The 18,008-nt window shown below is 43.9% G+C and overlaps 1 protein-coding gene across 1 annotated transcript in view; it reads right to left on the bottom strand.

Moving 5' to 3' along the window:
- The window catches only part of col4a4 (collagen, type IV, alpha 4), a 73,956-nt gene that overhangs the window by 9,724 nt on the left and 46,224 nt on the right, over positions 1-18,008 (bottom strand). The window contains exons 20-33 of the mRNA XM_063204581.1: positions 17,918-18,008; positions 11,586-11,591; positions 10,919-11,008; positions 10,428-10,588; positions 9,199-9,271; positions 8,429-8,535; positions 7,173-7,356; positions 5,442-5,510; positions 4,562-4,669; positions 4,023-4,241; positions 3,305-3,466; positions 2,178-2,345; positions 1,227-1,370; positions 941-1,048 (exon numbers count right to left, since the gene is read on the bottom strand). The exon at positions 17,918-18,008 is cut by the window's right edge and continues 59 nt beyond it. Of these exons, the coding sequence (XP_063060651.1) occupies positions 941-1,048; positions 1,227-1,370; positions 2,178-2,345; positions 3,305-3,466; positions 4,023-4,241; positions 4,562-4,669; positions 5,442-5,510; positions 7,173-7,356; positions 8,429-8,535; positions 9,199-9,271; positions 10,428-10,588; positions 10,919-11,008; positions 11,586-11,591; positions 17,918-18,008 (1,690 nt within the window). The remainder of the gene's footprint in view (positions 1-940; positions 1,049-1,226; positions 1,371-2,177; positions 2,346-3,304; positions 3,467-4,022; positions 4,242-4,561; positions 4,670-5,441; positions 5,511-7,172; positions 7,357-8,428; positions 8,536-9,198; positions 9,272-10,427; positions 10,589-10,918; positions 11,009-11,585; positions 11,592-17,917) is intronic.

Raw genomic sequence — 18,008 nt, 5'->3', positions numbered from 1 at the left:
CTGCCCCCCCCTTGTGGCAGCATAACTTCACTGACAGTTAGGGTTGGGGAAAGGTCTAGATTTAGGTCATGTAGTCAACCATATGACGTGGCAGGTATGCTGTCAAAAATTGCAGTCTAGTCAACAGTAGTCAGAAATTGACGAGTTGGGATGAGACTGTTGATTTGAATGAACATAGGAAGACTGTGCATTTGATGAAGACTATGCTTCATTACCTCTTACTGTATGTTTGGTCCTATACAAGGACCACTGAGTTTTTGGAATTTTTCTATATCCACCTCATTACCATTCCCACTAACTCCGCCCAGTTTTATGTTTTTCTTGCTACCACAGGATTTCTAGTTCCTGTTGGGGCTGCCCATAGCACTTCTGAATGATAGAGTGCAGTGTTTCTCAACTGGTGGGTGGCGGCCCAAAAGGGGGTCACGGAGGGGTCATGGGTGGGTCGTGGAGCCTTGGTGTAAAAAAAACGTAATTCTAAAAAAAAAAAATTCCAACTTTTCCTGCAACAATTTACAACTTTTATTTTGATAGGCTAGTGAACTCCGTGTCATCTGTTGTCTTAGATACAATCTGAATGTTTATGCGAGTTAGATAGCGTGCAACCAGTCATTTGAGTCTTGGTTACATTTTGAGAATTGCATTGAAATGACTTGAACGCTAAAAAAGATTGGGTCGCGACCGAATGAGAGTGGAAAATGGTGGGTCCCAAGACTGTTCCAGTTGAGAACCACTGATATAGTGGTACCCTGCGCCACCCTTGTAAAACATGGTTAATAAGGTGGATACAGCACACAGACATTTTAAATGAAAATATAATCATACTGTGCAAATGTATGGATATTGTTGACTATTGACATACAGTAGGTGTAAATTTCAGTATCTAAAATACTGATATCAGTTTTTATTTTTAACACCTGCTGTGAGGAGACACAAATACCTCGAGAGCCTGTGAATCCAGGGTCTCCTGGAAATCCAGCAAACCCCTTCAGGCCTTTGATGGGGAGGAAAGTGGTAATTCCTGGGGGGCCGATAGCACCTCGTTCACCTGGACAAAGAGAGCACAGTTGCTCACATATATGTGTTTTCCAGAAGGAGATGATAGTTTAGTTGACCTTGACTCCTGTTATACATACACTGTACATTTACATTAGATACCTTTTATGTTGGATACATTACAGTACAGTACAGTACATGCACAGTAAATCTAAGTACTTGAGATGTACCTTTCTCTCCCGGTACTCCGTCTGGTCCTGGGAACCCTGGCCGTCCATCAAAGCCTTGCTCTCCCTTCTTCCCCTGCAGTCCACAGGTGCCCTGCGGTCCGGTGTCCCCAGGCAAGCCTGGCCACCCAGCTGGTCCTGGTAGGCCTACCAAACCACATGCCCACAACAACTGTGTGAAACCTACCAAGCTCATATGGAGCACATTGGCAATATAATTTGTGTGCAGTTGTGCGTTGTGTGCAGTGTGCAGTGTTCTGTGGAGTGCTGTGACACAATGACAATGGGAGTTGGAGTTTCCCAGTTGGGCTTTCCTTCCTTTAATGTGCTAAAGTTGTGATCGGGTCATGTCTGATCTGCCTATTCTAAATTACGAGACATTGAGAGGCATCATCTAACTTCACACCTGCGACTCCACACTTCTAAACTCTACTGTGCGTTAAAGCCCTCTCATGCACAGCTTTTGTTATAAGTGTGTGTTGGAACCAAAATGATACTGACCTAGTCTTGATACCCGTTAAAATCTAGGTTCGAGTCCAGACTGGGTCATGTCCCAGCCCTGCCCTATCTCTTTCTCACTCTCCTTCTTTTCCAGTTTTGCTTTCAGCTGTCCAATTGGCAAAGACATACAAAAACCTTAACCCGTTAAGGCATGACGTTATAAACTTGCTGTTACCAGAAATTCTGAGAATGGCAATTACCAAGGAGCAGTGCATTACTAAAGGCCCTGTGTTATGTCATAGTAGTGTTTTTTTTCAATGACTATTACAGAGTTCCTCTAATGGAACAGCATGCATTATGGGGCAACAACTCTTGGTAAAGTCATAGCAATTTTGTTAGGACGTAGTTGATATTTTTCAACAAACCATGAAGTAAAATTTCCCATGATCCCATGTACAACGAAAGGCTACAAAATCCGTTCATTTTACTTTCTTCAGCACAACTGTAGTTTACCTTTTGGGCCCGGAACACCTGATTGTCCGTCTTCTCCGTCGGGGCCTTGAGGACCACGGGCCCCTTGGAAGCCAGGCGTTCCTGGGCTTCCCGGCTTCCCAGGGGGGCCCTGAAGTCCCTTGCCTGGGGCACCTGGCAGCCCTGCCAGACCTTTAGCTCCTGTAAATCCTGGAGAGATACAGACACAAACACGTACATTACTCACGTGTAACACGCACAAACATGAGGTCCATCCATACACAGCCACACACATGAACAGACTGTAATGGGAGTCAGTCATTCTCACACTTGTCTTCATTCACAAGCACACTGGCATGGTCCATCAATTCAACTGTTGTGTTGAGATATGGGAAAGGTAGAGTTGTTGCTAAAATGTCAATGCTAATGTGATAATGCAATAACAAAACAAGGTCAATAGACCTATGTCACATGGAAACACGCCAAAAAACAAACCTACTGAACCAATCAACATGGCAGCTTGTAGAATCACTGCACACAAGAGCAATTGTACAAAGGCGATCAAGTAGGCAAGGCCGTTGAAGAAGTTTCACCATGAATTCGCTTGATTCACTCTAGGCGTGATATTGACATGTTTGGTTTAGCTAATCACATAACAACCGGCTCTGGCTTGTCAGCTTGGGACATTCAAAGATATGAACATTCCGACTGGTTTTCTCCGAACCGCATCATAGCTCATCACCCCATAGCATTGGCTGACTTTTAATCGCTGAAAAATCACACTGGTTGCCCGATTCACTTTGTAGAGAGTTACTTGTGCACAATCCCTGGTGCTGAACAAAAAGATTACGTATTTTTGGAAAAAAGGTTCGCACACTTTGGATTTTTTCTTCTTTAAGTTATTTTTTCTTCTTTTTATTCGAAACGTCATTGCGTTGTTTCGAAACGTCATTGCCAATGAATGGATAAAAAAAAAAAATAATAATAACTTAAAGAAGAAAAAATCCAAAGTGTGCGAACCTTTTTGCCCGATTCACTTTGCCATTGGCTTTCTCTAATCACTTCCATTACTCTGGTCGCTTTGGATGTACAGCACATGCACAGTCCAAGACAGTTTTGTGTTGTGTTTTGTGTTATGTTTTCAGAGTTTTGTGTGAGGACTTCCATACCTGGTTGGCCTACGTAGCCCTCACAGCCCGGTGCACCAGGTTCACCAGATGGGCCATTGGGACAGGACATGGGCGTGTCCCCTTTGGCCCCGTCTCTACCTCTGCAGCCAATGGCACCAGCCAAACCTGGGGCTCCAGGAGCTCCATCCGTTCCAGGAATTCCTGTAGAATACAAACCATTTATGGAGGGGAATGAATGAATGAATGAATGAATGTATGAAAGAAAGAATGAATGAATGAATGAATGAATGAATGAATGAATGAATGAATGAACGAATTAATTATTTCTCTTCACACTGTCATTTAGACTTTCAGTTACATTTCATGACAAGGTATATTGGAATGGAGAGAAAGTGAAGCTAAATATAAGCTCGGGCTGGGGCCCATTAGCTGGGGCCCATTTGTACATTAGATAAAATAGGTATTTTTAGCAAGGAAGAGTAGCATCAGAGATTGTAGTAGTCTTCCTCTATTCACTCTGGTAGTATCTTTGGAGCGCAGCGAAGAGCACAATGACACTGACAGTGTAACACCTACACAATCAGAATACCAATGTCTGGGTAATTACAATACCAATGGTAGTGGTAGAACTCACATTTCTATTAGTTCTAGTTCTACATGAATTTGTGGTTATGAGTGCTATGCATAAGCACATCAAAACAACATGGGCTGACTGAGAGAAACGTGCTGTTGAAATGAGAGAAATTCGAGATCGTACCTGGCAGGCCGGCAGCCCCCTCTGGTCCCCGTATGCCTGCCGCTCCAGGAAACCCTGGGAATCCTATTGGGCCGATGGGGCCTGGAGGTCCGGGAATAGAGGCCCCGTCAGGACCCTTCAGCCCCTGGGGCCCTACACAACCTGGGTTACCCTCTGGGCCATCGATGCTGGGTCCCTCTGGACCCTCTCGGCCCGCATCACCACTAAATCCTGGAGGACCTGAGTAGAAATCATATATCCCCAAAGGGTGTTACAAGAAAACCCAGAATGGAGACATGATATTCAGAACCGAAAATGATCTTCTGCCTTTCTGTCTTCTAGGCAGGCGGGTGAGGGAATAGCGGAAAGGCAATCAGGTGAGGGAATACTGTTGATGGCTACCCTGTAAATCAGAACTTGTGTCCACCCACTAACAAATGTATTCTCATCAAGCACTACCAGCAGTTTGATCAATTCCTGGAAAATCGATGACCTTTCATGTCCAGTCATGTGGGCCCTGTGTTGACATTTTTATGTCGTTTCTGATTTTTGCCCGTTACCTTGGATCCCTGGAGGTCCTGGTTCTCCTGCCTCTCCTTTCGTCCCCTTGAGGCCGTTTCCTCCTGTGGGGCCCCTGTTCCCATACAAGCCTGGAGGGCCCGGGGGTCCTATGATGTAGACAGTGAAATAATTAAGAAACAAAGTCATTGTACTATATATTATGTACTACAATTCAAGAGTTTGCCCTCGAGTGCTTGGCGTACAGTAAGCATAGGCAATAGACATGTTAGCTGGCCTCGGTCCTGGGGTGCTTTGGAGCTCATGCGGGATGAGATCCACTTTCCCCCCTTTCAGTGTAGGGGAAATGTATTTGGGTGAGCTAGTACAATGGAGGAGTAGGGGGAGGGGGTGGGACAATTCGGACAGCCTTCGCGAATGACAGGTGAAGGAGGGAAGGAGGGAACATTTAATAATGAAAAAAAAACATATTACATTCTACATATTATGGTGCTGTGGTTGGCCGATACAATACGACTTAAGATAGTATAATAGTAGTGTATTAATAGATTTGCACATTCAAATGAAGATGCTGTGATGGTGTGACTACTGTAGTGTTGGGTGTGCAATTTGACTGTCATGCCAACAAGCTTGGGTCTTTTGGGGTAGTGGTCAGAGTCCCTGTTGGGTACCCCACAGCCCTGAGTTCAAATATGAACCTCTACTTCCCTTTTTAACTCACAGACAGAGGGAAGTGAAGTGTCCTATCCTTGTTAGGACGAGTAACTCCCATTTTCCCAAGGTGTATCCAATTATTACTTACACTTAGAACTAGTGATTGGATATTCTTTGGTGAAATCCACGAAAAATGGGCGTTACTCGTCTTAGCAAGGCTAGGACACTTCACATTGAGAAATGGCCATAGACACCTGCTGTACACACCTGGAGGGCCACGTTCCCCCTTGTATCCTGGAGGTCCTGGGTACTTGGGAGGGCAAGGGAATGTGTCACCTATAGGGCAGTAAAGAGGAAGAAAGATGGTCATTTTTTCCTGATGCTATTGTGTGTTTGTGTGTGTGTGTGCCAAAGACTGTATAGTAGTATGACTCTGACTTAGTGTGTTTGGCGCCCCCTGTAGATGACTAAAACAGGCAAATAAGCAGACTGTGTACTGCAGTGGTCTCCAATTACCGTATTGGCCCGAATATAAGACGTGGTTTTTGTTATAAAAATAGTACTCTAAAAAGGGGGGTCGTCTTATTTCCGCGCGCTAGAGAAAAAAGTAAAAAAAAATATATATATATATATATATTTATTTTTTTAACTTAACCTGAATGCGGCCATTAGTCTATGCTTCACAACAACGCCACAAAACTCAATAATGGATGGGTTAAGAGATTTTTTTGTCCATATCAAATTTGCAGATGCTTGTTTCGTTATGACTGTTGCACTCTATCAACTGTCAATGTCAACGCGATGCGGACGACAGTGCAAGGGGAAAAACACAAGTCAATCGCGGCTCGTTACTCTGCTTTTATTTGTGTTTGGTTTTACAGTCTCATCAGGAAAGCTTTGGTCATTCTCTCTGGTCAGCCGACAACACCACTCGAAATAAAGAAATGAAGGGTGATTTGTGACCTGTAGGCTAAGTTTTGGATGCTGTCATCAGCCAATCAATGGTCATCTGTGTGTGCGCGAGAAAGCGGCGCCTTTGACAAGCGGTGCCTTTGACAAGCGGTGCATTTGACGATATGCCTCGAAACGATGCAGCAACACAGAATAATGGTTAGGGCAAGAGATTGTCTTGTTCATATAAAATCACTAGGAGTTTTACCCTTGGTACGAAATGAATATCAATCGGACTTCTAATGTCAACGTGGTTCTGATAGGCAGCGCATCGGTTTCAAGTGCAATGCGTCAATCTGCCTTTGGTCACGTTCGGTTTCTACAGTCCAACGGAAAACTTTGGATGCATAAAATGAACGGCGATTTGGCGAGACGGCTGCTGATTAGATATTGCTGTCAACTAAGCATTTTGCAAAATCTGTGCATTGCACAATAGATTGCCTATCTCTACTGGTTGCCTGGCTGGCGCAGACTAATGCTCTGAGTGTAGGCTATGTTGCGTCGCACTTTAAACAGGTGGGCCCAGGCGGCTGTAGCCTGTTGATGCCTATTGGCGCTTGACAGGTGAAGTGAGTAAAGAAAGGAAAAGGATATGAGTAGCCATCTGTGGTCTTATATCATGGAAATTCCATGAAGATTATATTGTGAAATTTGTTCTTTGTAAAAAGCCTCAGATTTTCCAACAAATTAAAAACTGCATTTTGAGAAAAGTTTCCAATGTGAAACAAAATTAAGTTTTTTCCCCAAAACATGAGCCTGAAAATGGGGGGTCGTCTTATAATCAGGATCGTCTTATATTCGGGCTAATACGGTACTTTTCCCCATGGGCCAAATTATGTAGCGCAAATGAGGCTGAGGGCCAAACAAATCGCCAACAAAATGTATTACTATAGTATATATTCATTTGTTCCATCCTCATGGCGGGCCAAATGTTTGCCATGCCTGGCCCGGATCTGGCCCGTGGGCCGCCATTTGGAGAACACTGGTGAGCTGTTTGTGTGTTTTTGGTGAGATGTTTTCATGTTTTCATGTTTTCATCCTCCTCACCTTTGGTGCCCTTTGCCCCTGGCACTCCTGGTAACCCTGGATAACCTTCATCCCCAGGGCTGCCCCTCTGTCCTGCCGCCCCAGGCATGCCGGGCCCTGGGGGACCCGGTGGCCCTGTGAGGCCCTTCAGCCCAAAGAGTCCTGGGTCTCCCTGGTTCCCTGGATAGCCGGGATAACTGTCTCCCTAAAGACGGAAGAAGATTCAAAAAGAGCGATCAGAGAGAGCAACCTGGCCTGTACAGGAAGATGTACAAGAAGATGGTGATGATGATGAGGATGATCAGGGCTCTAAATTAACATTTTTCGTCACCAGCCAAAATGGCTAGTATATGTTCATCTTACTAGAAGCTAGTAAATTGGCCTTTCCCACCAGCCAAACTGAATTTTCACCAGCATTTGGCCAGTATGATAGTGATGATGATGACGATGGTGATGATGATTTTGTTTCTGATTGATGGTCTGATGATGGTCTGATTGATTGTTGCTTCAACCAGTAGCATACAGAGGCATTTCTAAGGCGCACGTTAAGCCACACTGTACTTCCAGAGCTTTGTAGTTGTGATCACCCAGCTATTTCTGAGTGGCATGTGTCCATATGTGTTTGCCTTTTCATACTCACCTACAGTGTCTCATGCAAACTTGTCAATTTCGGATTAGTTTAGAAAAAAAATTTGGTAGGCTTTTTGCCATCATTTTGAGACAAGACAGTGAAGACATGACAGGAAGTGAGCGGGGAATGGATGGCAAAGGACCCCAGTCAGGACACTGGTCAGCCACATAATAGACGAGTGCCCTACCGTTAGCGCCACGGTAGGGCCAATATCTGACTACCTTTGCCCAGATTGCAATTTTTGATGTTTAAGGTATGCCCTTGGAGTCAAAATGTGACGTGCACCTCAAAAGCAGCCCCCTTGTGGCAGCATAACTTCACTGCTGGTTAGGGTTAGGGAAAGGTCTAGGTTTAGGCCACGTAGTCAACATGCGGCTTGGCAGGTATGCCCTTGACGTCAAACATTGCAGCCTGGTCAAAGGTAGTCACAAATTGACAAATTGGGAAGGAGACTGTGGGGAGCGAACCTGAAGACACACTAGGCGAAAAAACGCTTCAAAAAAATAAAGAGAAAAAAGAACAGTATGCAGTGTGTGGTTTTTTTACATTGATCAAGTTTTCCTGCCTTACACCTGCACCTAGACAACTGAAAGGTTGTGCACAAGGACTTCCATGTACTTTGGGGATGAGACTGTGTTGTACTCACGGGAGGCCCTGCGTCTCCGGGTGGCCTTGTCTCCCCGGTCACTCCTGGGCTGCCAGGGAAGCCCCTGGGTCCTGGCTGGCCTATACCACCCTTGCTGCCCTTTGGACCTACAGTCAGACACAGTCGAGAAGTCAGACCACCAATCATGGCATCAAGGTCAAGTTTGCAATGCAAAGCATTCTGACAAGGCCACAATGCAAACATCACATCAGATCAGAGATTAAAGTCAAATTCATTCATCAAGGCATGCTCACTAAGTTGTAGACTACCTACGGTAGATGCACATGCAGAAAATGGACTACAACACTAGAAGCATTGCAAGACCTTAAAAATGATAAACAGTACATAGTCCTGACCATGCATGTTACACAGACAAATGGGTTATGATGAGTGAACATCTGACTGAATATTATGACACGTTTTGGGTTTGAGTATTGGTTTGAGGAAGAGGCTCACCACGACATGCTAGTCAGAATCACACAGGGACAAAGATCATGAGTCACACGATGATGATCTCATGCCGATGGAGGACACACAATGATGACGTCACATCAACATGCAAGTCAGACACAGAACATCAGTCAATACAAAAGACAAACTTCAGGATACTAACAACCACACGAAAAGTCTACAGATCTAACAAGACGGTGAGAGATACATGCAACATGCGCTCATGATATAGGTATATGTAGTACGTACAGTACACTACTGTATGTTAATGTTTATATGTAAGTTTGTGTGAGTATGTTGCAGTCTACTGGTATGTGTACCTTTGATGTCCATGATGTAGGTGTCCCCTTTCTGGCCCTTCTCTCCTTTCCCACCTGGATATCCAGGGGGACCCTTTATTAGCACATTAGAAGAACACAATCAACACATAAGCAACCATAATACATTTAAGCATGAACCAGATTATCATTGAGTCCTCATTGGGTGTTGGGGAAATGGAATGGGATGGCTGTGGGTATTTAAGACCTGTTGTCATCTATATTGCTCACTGAGGAAGGCAGAACGGCAAAACGCGTCTGTGTAATAACAAAGAACCTATGCATCAGTGATGTGCGGGCTGACCCGAAGTCAGCGGGCGCTTGCAGTTAACCACAGTCGACCGCAGGCACGGGTTATGAAATAATATTTTTAATGATATTCGGGTCGGTTTCGGTCGGTCAGGACCTTTGAAATATTTTTCATATTTTAAATGTTTCATATTTTAAACCTTTGAAATATTTTTCAATATTTTTTCATAAATATTTCTTGCGGTCAGGGAAAGCGGGCGGGCTAGGGAAAAAAGTGGTGGGTTGTGTCTTCCTTTTTCGTCGACCCTCGCTTCACTGCTATGCATGGTGCGACCTTTTCTCATTTTTCAGTTTTACAATATTTTGGTCAGCACTCTCAAAAGAAGAAATAATTGTTGGGTGAAGCCTGCTCCAACCTTTAAGGACACAATCAACACTTAAGCAACCAAAATACATTTAAGCATGAACCACAGAACCTTTTTAATATATTACACTTATGACACTTTTATCCAAAGCGTCTTGCAGTTATTTTTTAAGTACAGGGTTTTGGTTACAGTCCCTGGAGCAGTGTGAGGTTAGGTACCTTGCTCAAGGGAGCAAGCCATGGGGTGAGATAGGGAGTGGACGGGTGGGATTCGAACATGCAACCCTCTGATCTAACCACAGATCCTTAACCACTTGGCCACGGCTGCCCATCCTTTACAATTGACCTTTTGACCCTTTTGGGGTCTTTTAGACAGGACAGTTTGAGAGGGACAGGAAACGATTTTGGGAGAGAGAGAGACGGGGAAGGGTCGGCAAAGGACCCGGGCCGGAATCAAACTCGTTTCAGCCGCATAGCATATGAGTGCCCTACCGTTAGAGTCACAGTAGGGCAGACCCTTTGACCAAGCTTTGGTCCTGATACAACACACTTTTGCTGATAAACTCTCTGATGCTACACTGTTTCAACATAGGTAGAGGCACTAGATTCCAGTACTCACGACAGGGCCGGGCCAGCCCAGTTCACCAGAGGGGCCTGGATCTCCACTGGTGCCGGGCACGCCAGGTTCGCCAGGCCTCCCGCCGCCCCCCTCTGCGCCCTTAGGCCCATCCGGACCCGGGAGGTCTGGAGGGGTCTGACATGCACAGCCGCCTTGCAAACCTGCACGCACGCAAGCACACATGCATGCATACACACGCACATATGAGCACACACACACACACACACACACACACACACACACACACACACACACACACACACACACACACACACACACGCGCGTGCGCGCGCGCACACACACACACACACACACACACACACACACACACACACACACACACACACCTTTAGTAAAGCTAATAGCATTAGGTGTTGTTAAACATTGTACTATAAAAATAACCACATTGCATTAATATACAGTAATTCAGTATGTTACATTGATGATGTTTTTGTAATTCAGTTGCTGAGTTGTGTTTGTGGATAGTGCACCTCTTTGTCCTTTGAGTCCTCTGCTGCCTGGGACCCCTATTGATCCCTGCGGCCCTCTCTCCCCAGGTTCTCCCGGCATGCAGAACCTCCCTGCAAGGACATGTGCACATGTAAGCAATGCGGTACACACACTAGGGTCAAGGACAGAGGTGGTCAACTACAAGTAGAAAATTGTAGAACATGCATTTACTAGTGACAAGGTCTGTATTGACCTGAATTACAACGTATAAAGGTCATTATACAGTGTATGTCCAGGGGTATCAATCCAATCCTTGATCCAGACAACTAAAACCCTGGATTTTATTTCTTCTGGCTAAATGGATTTGACAAACTAGTTGATTTTTATTTGACGAATTAGTTCAGACTAATTATATACTCATCAGGATAATCTGATTTAGAAAATGATATAACATACTTATTCTGAAGCCAGGATTCATACATCATCTGTATGATCAATATTGCATGCATGCAAGTGTCTGAATGCTATAGGTATATTAAGGATAAGTGTGTATACCGGTAATCTATCTGTGTGTATGCATGTACTTTTGATTTGGGCAGTCCTTTTTGTGTGCTGTAATGCATGCATATACAGTGTAAGTGTCTGCATTGCTTGTGTTTTTGAAGAGTTGTGAGAAGATTTGATTTTGGTTTCGAGGAGAAGGCTCACCACACGCTAAGTCAGAGGCACACAGCAACACAGATCATGAGTCACACGTTGATGACATCATGCCGATGGAGGACACACAATGTTGACGTCACATCACACATGCAGATCAGACAGAACATCCGTCAATACAAAAGACAAACCACAGAATAAACAACAAACAAACATACAGTACAAACCAACAGTTAAGACCCAATAAAACACTGACAGAAAAATAGACGTGTGTGCTAAGGTACAAAGTAGGTCCACTTTGCCCCTAAAAAAGTTTACATTCTCCCAACCCTTTTTAAATTGTTAGGCTATTCCATTCCATTCCACTGATTGTTACAGTAATGTCTATCCTCATATTTAAACCTTGTGGCACGTATCCAGGCTTTTACATGCTTAATAAAACATTACACATCAGTGCCATCACCATGTGAGATAATTGAGAAGACCAAAGTAGCATCCCTTCCAAAAAACGAACCATCAAACAGAACACACAGAATCAACAACAAGAACGACACCCATAACAGCCCAACCCACCAACTCATATACTGTACCCTGATGAAGAGCAAACACATCAGTACATTGATAACACCCAGCACTTTAGTAGTTCCCAAACTATTTCTGCGGGGACCCCATTTTGGAGCTACGAATATTTTTGTGACCCCCACTCCCCATATTCTTAGCCAATTTTTTGTCCATTAATATTGCTACATTTTCCAATAATAGATACTAATGTTGCTATAAAATCAGAGGAAAAGCAAATATATCCAATAACCTTACAAGTGAATACGGTTACTAACAAATTTATGGAATCATGTTAACCTGTGAATTTCCCTTTTTTTACAGTAGGTCCCCTCTGTCTGTGATCCCCTGAAGTACCTCTGTGACCTCCTTAGGGGTCCCGGCCCCCAGTTTGGGAACTACTGGAGTAATGACTTCCTTGCCTTTCTGAGCAACATTGGTGAGCCAGTGCCATGCCATGATGGAATAACAAAATGGCCTCACTAATACGTATACTGTGATGGGCACAATGGACACATTAGTTACAATCCAGGGGTGAGTTTCTCAAAAGGGAAGTTGTTAGCCTGTTAGCAACTTCGGTAGTTGCCAATGGGAAAATGCATTGAAAACAACGAAGTAGCTAATGTAGTAAGCAACTTTGGTTTCGAGAAATTCACCCCAGTGCTACATATTCAAAAGGACCTTGTTTTACCTTTCCAATTCAGCCGGGTGATTCGCTGGTTGAATGATCAACTGGTTGATTTTGGACAGGTAAAACAAGGGTGTTTGAAAAAAGTGGCACTAGATTGTAACTACTGAGTCCATTTTGCCCAGCACTGGTAATGTATATGTGCTTATTAATTAAAATGTCTGATATATTCATAGCGTACATACATTTCAGAGCCAAATGAATTATTTATTTTTAACATTCCAAGTTTGCCTGCAATGTAAATGTTTGAATGCACCTCAACACAGAAGCGCTTATATGCCAGGTATAGACGTCACCTATGAAAATCAGAAAGGCATTGTCTCTCGACCCAGCATTCATATATCACATAACGTTGTAGCTGCACCTTTTGTCTAATAATGTAACTCACGCAAAATGCATGCAGGGATGCATACATGCATGCACAGATGCATGCACGCACACGCACATGCGCGCACACACACACACGCACACGCACATGCACACGTTCACGCACATACACACACACACACACACACACACACACAGGAGTGATAGTAGTTCTACTATACAGCAATGTGGCACCATTCCAACACATCTAGACTGCATTGCATTAGGGGTGAGACCAAAGGGACATGAAGAGAGACATAGGGGCAGGAGAAGGTGCAGAGAGAAAGACATGGGGGGCAGGAGAGGGTACAGAGAGAGGGGTGGGGGCAGTAGAGGGTGCAGAGAGAGACATGGGGGCAGGAGAGGGTGCAGAGAGAGAGACATGGGGGCAGGAGAGGGTACAGAGGGGTGGGGCAGGAGAGGGTACAGAGAGAGAGACATGGGGGCAGGAGAAGGTGCATAGAGAGAGACAGGTGGCCAGGGGAGGCTACAGAGAGAGGTGGGGGCAGGAGAGGGTACAGAGAGAGGGGTGGGGCAGGAGAGGGTACAGAGAGAGAGAGATGTGGCCAGGATAGGGTTACAGAGAGAGAAATGTGGCCAGGAGAGGGTTACAGAGACAGAGGTGTGGCCAGGAGAGGGTTACAGAGAGAAAGACATGGGGGCCGGAGATGGTACTAGTGGAGCGGCTACAGGAAAAATCGTGCAAATTATGATACAAGCGTGAAATTCGGCAGTGATGTGCTTAAGATCCATACAATCAAATCTACCCGATTTGCCACGTGAAATGGCGGCCATTTTCCAAGATAGCCGGCAAAAAAGAGCCCAGAAATTGATTTATTGCATAGAATTGACATATAAAATCATGATACAGGCATGAAATTGAACATGTATGTGCTCAGGACCAACACAATTAAATCTAGCTGATTTGCCACTTAAAATGGTGGCCATTTTCCAAGATGGCCGACAAAGAAGATCTCAGAAATGGATTTATTGCATAGAATTGACAAAGCAAATCATGATACAAGCATGACATTCAACAAGTATGTGCTCAAGACCAATGAAATCAAATCCATCTGATTTGCCACTCTAAAAGGCGGCCATTTTCCAAGATGGCCGCCAAAAATACCTCAGTAATTGATGAATTGCATAGAATTGGCTTAGCAAATTATGATAAAAGCATTAAATTCGACACGCATGAGCTCAAGACCAATGCAATTAAAGCTACCTGATTTGCCACTTGAAATAGTGGCCATTTTCCAAGATGGCTGCCAAGATCTCAGAAATTGATTTTTTGCGCAGAATTGATCAATCAAATTACATGAAGTTCGACATAAATGTGCACAAGACCAATGTAATCAAATCCACCTGATTTTCCTCTTGAAATGGTGGCCGTTTTTCAAAGATGGCCGCCAAAAATACCATAGATTGTACCATAGATACCATACCATGGATATTGATTTTTGCACACAGTTGACCAAGCAAGTCATTATACAAGTATGAAATTTTGTTTAAATGTGCGAACAATACAATAAAATGTACCTGATATACCATTTGAAATGGCAGCCATTTCACAATATGGGCACCAAAAAGATGGAATTTAGCGCGGAATCCAGCAAGAAAATTACGATACAAGCTTCTAATTTTGTTTGTTTGTGCTATAGAGCAATATAATCAAATCTTCCTGACTTCCTGACCACTTGGAATTTTACGGTAATATGGCAGGAGGTGTTAATGTATTTCAGGGGGCATTAACCTACACAGAGAAGAAATTGATAAAAGCACTAGAACACTATAGGGGGCTAGAATAGCTATAGCAGTGGTTCTCAACCTTTTGTGAACAAATGCCCCCTTGACCTCATAACTGTGCACTGTCATTTGTACTCCCTGTGCACTGTCATTTGTAACACTCATTTTGCACACTGTGAATGTTGAACACCCCTACCCCTACCCCTATGCCTCCCCTTTGCCCCTCGTCCCTTCAAACCTTGAAACGCAACCCCTACGAATTGAGACACCCCTTCAACAATCCCGGAATGACACCCATAGCATTCAAAAACCAGCCTCTCTGTTAAACCAACAATATTGCTTGTAATCACTCGGACAACAATTTAAAAAAAGGACAACGGTGTTGCATGACCCTCGCAATTCCTTCAAGACTTCCATACATTAATTAGACATTAATAGCAATTTTTTTCATGCACGTTTCCTGGAGAAAATTACCCATTGAGACAATAATTAACTTAGTACAATACAACAATTATTACAACAGTAAAAACATAATTTACATTAATACTTATTTTTGCATGCTTTTGTGGATGCCGACCTTTTTTAAAGGCATACGCAATGCATTTGGGGGAAATAGGTCTCACCCCTCCATTTGAAGTCTGCCTCTGGAAAATCCCTATTTGAAGGGGTAGAAAGCCCCTTACCTTTACCCCTCTGTCTTAACGTGAATTCGGACAGCCCTATGCCTATGAATGCGCAAAACAGAGGGTAAGGGGAAAGGCGTAGGGCTAAAGCCTGATTTATGCTCAGACTCAAAGTTGTCTGTGCGATGATGTAGACAGCCACACAGTTATTTTTACCACCTCTGCCGTCACTTGGTGTGCACCTGAAAATGTGACTGCCCGCAGACAGCTACGCAGTTAACGGCAGCAGGAACCGCTGTGATTGGTCCTCTCGACCAGGCTGCTCTGTGCTCGAGAACAAACAGCTACTTCCTTGTTCTAACCTTCACTGGGCTACGGACTATGAGATGTTCATTAAATAAGTTCCTCATGCTTTGTAGCTTCATTCATTTACACAAACCAAAGACAACACGTGCACTTGCAAGTTGCAATACTGAAGTTATATCGGGACAGTAAATAGTGTTTCCATAGTTCATTCTGCTTTGTGCGACCTGTTCTCGACAATGAGCCACTTCCTTGTTCCAAACTAGCCTACCGTGGTGGCTAGTGCAATCAAAAATACAGGTTGACGTTTATTACATGTTTCATTTCCATTGACGTTGAGTCTGTGTAGCTGTGTAGCTACAAGGCAACAGACACATATAGTTTGCTCCTTGTATTGAAGGCAGTTTGAATCCTCACAGCGCAGACCAGAAATCAAAACTGTCTGCGTTGACCTCTGGGCGACAGGCGGCAAAGAGAGTATACACAGCCCTCAAGGGGTGAAATGAGTTTCAGCCATAGACTCCTAACCTCCTCAAAAAGACAGGCCAGTTCACACTTTGCTGGAAAGACTCAACTACATCATAACAGCATTGCTAAGACATTAAAGAGAACCGTAGGTAACAGATAAAGACTTCAAGATAATGATCACTGCAATTTTGTAGACAATACAGGTTTGACACAGGGTCTTTGAAAAGGGGTTATAACTGTGTAATTGTCCATAAAACAGTATAAAGTATAAGTCCTCATAAGTTATAAGCCATTAGGCCATTGGGTAAAACTGCACTGATGAATAAACCAGTGTTGTTGTTGTTCATGAATCTGGGATTATATGTGATTGTTCAATTAGGCTGTTGTTTCTCATCAGGATGTAGCTATATTGATATTACAACATATTATTACCACATTGTCATTGCATTATTAGCATGTCATTAGCAGTCAATTTTTGTTGGGGGGAGGGGGGGCATAATTGGTGTTATTGGAATGTTATCAACATATTATTAGTATGTTATAAGGACTTATTTGTCATTGGACACATCTGTATCACCTCATCATCTGAATTAGGGATAATGAACAATTTAGACCACATTTGCAATTCTATGCAACAAATCAGTTTCGATGGTCTTTTTGGACGCCATCTTGGAAAATGGCCACCATTTCAAGTAGCAAATCAGGTGGATTTGATTGTATTGGTCTTGATCAAATGTTGAATTTTATGTGTGTATCATAATTTGCCTGGTCAATCTGGTCCAATAAATCGATTTCTGGGGTCTTTTTGGCGGCCATCTTGGAAAATGGCCGCCATTTCAAGTGGCAAATCAGGTGGATTTGATTGTATTGGTCTTGATCACAAATATGCCGGATTTCATGTGCGTATCATAATTTGCTTGGTCAATTTGGTCAAATAAATCAATTTCTGGGGTCCTTTTTCCAAGATTGCCGCCATTTCAAGTGGCAAATCAGGTGGATATAATTTTGTTGGTCTTGTGTACAAACATGTCGAATTTCATGCTTGTATCACAATTTGTTTGGTCAATTCTGTGCAAAAAATACATTTCTGAGGTTTTCTTTGGCCTCCATCTTGGAAAATGGCCACCATTTCAAGTGGCAAATCAGGTAGATTTAATTATGCTGGTCTTGAGCACAAACATGTTGAATTTCATGCTTGTATCATAATTATTATGTCAATTGTTTTCAATATATCAACTTTTGGGGTCTTTTTTGGCGGCCATCTTGGAAAATGGCCGCCATTTCAAGTGGCAAATCGGGTAGATTTGATTGTAAGGGTCTTAAGCACATACCTGCCAAATTTCATGCTTGTATCATAATTTGCACGATTCTTGCCATATTGGCCTTGTAGCTGCTCCACTATACAGAGAGAGACAGGTGGTGCTAGAAGAGGGTACAGTACAGAGAGAGACGTGGGGCAAGTAGAGGGTTACAGAGAGTGACATGGGGGGGCATGAGATGGTAGAGAGAGAGAGGTGGTGGCTAGAAGAGGGTACAGAGAGAGACATGGTGGCTAGAAGAGGGTACAGAGAGAAGGACATGTGGCATGGGGCTACAGAGAGAGAGAGGTGTGGTGCTCGGCATGTCCTCACCCGGAGCTCCTGGGGGCCCCGGTACTCCCCTGCCCCCCTGCAGGCCTGGTTTCCCAGGCTCCCCTGGCACGCCGTTGGCCCTGCGGCCCCG

Source organism: Engraulis encrasicolus, chromosome 8 (assembly GCF_034702125.1).
Source record: "Engraulis encrasicolus isolate BLACKSEA-1 chromosome 8, IST_EnEncr_1.0, whole genome shotgun sequence".
In the NCBI taxonomy this organism is placed as follows: Eukaryota; Metazoa; Chordata; class Actinopteri; order Clupeiformes; family Engraulidae; genus Engraulis; species Engraulis encrasicolus.
This window is presented reverse-complemented; position numbering and strand designations above follow the sequence as displayed.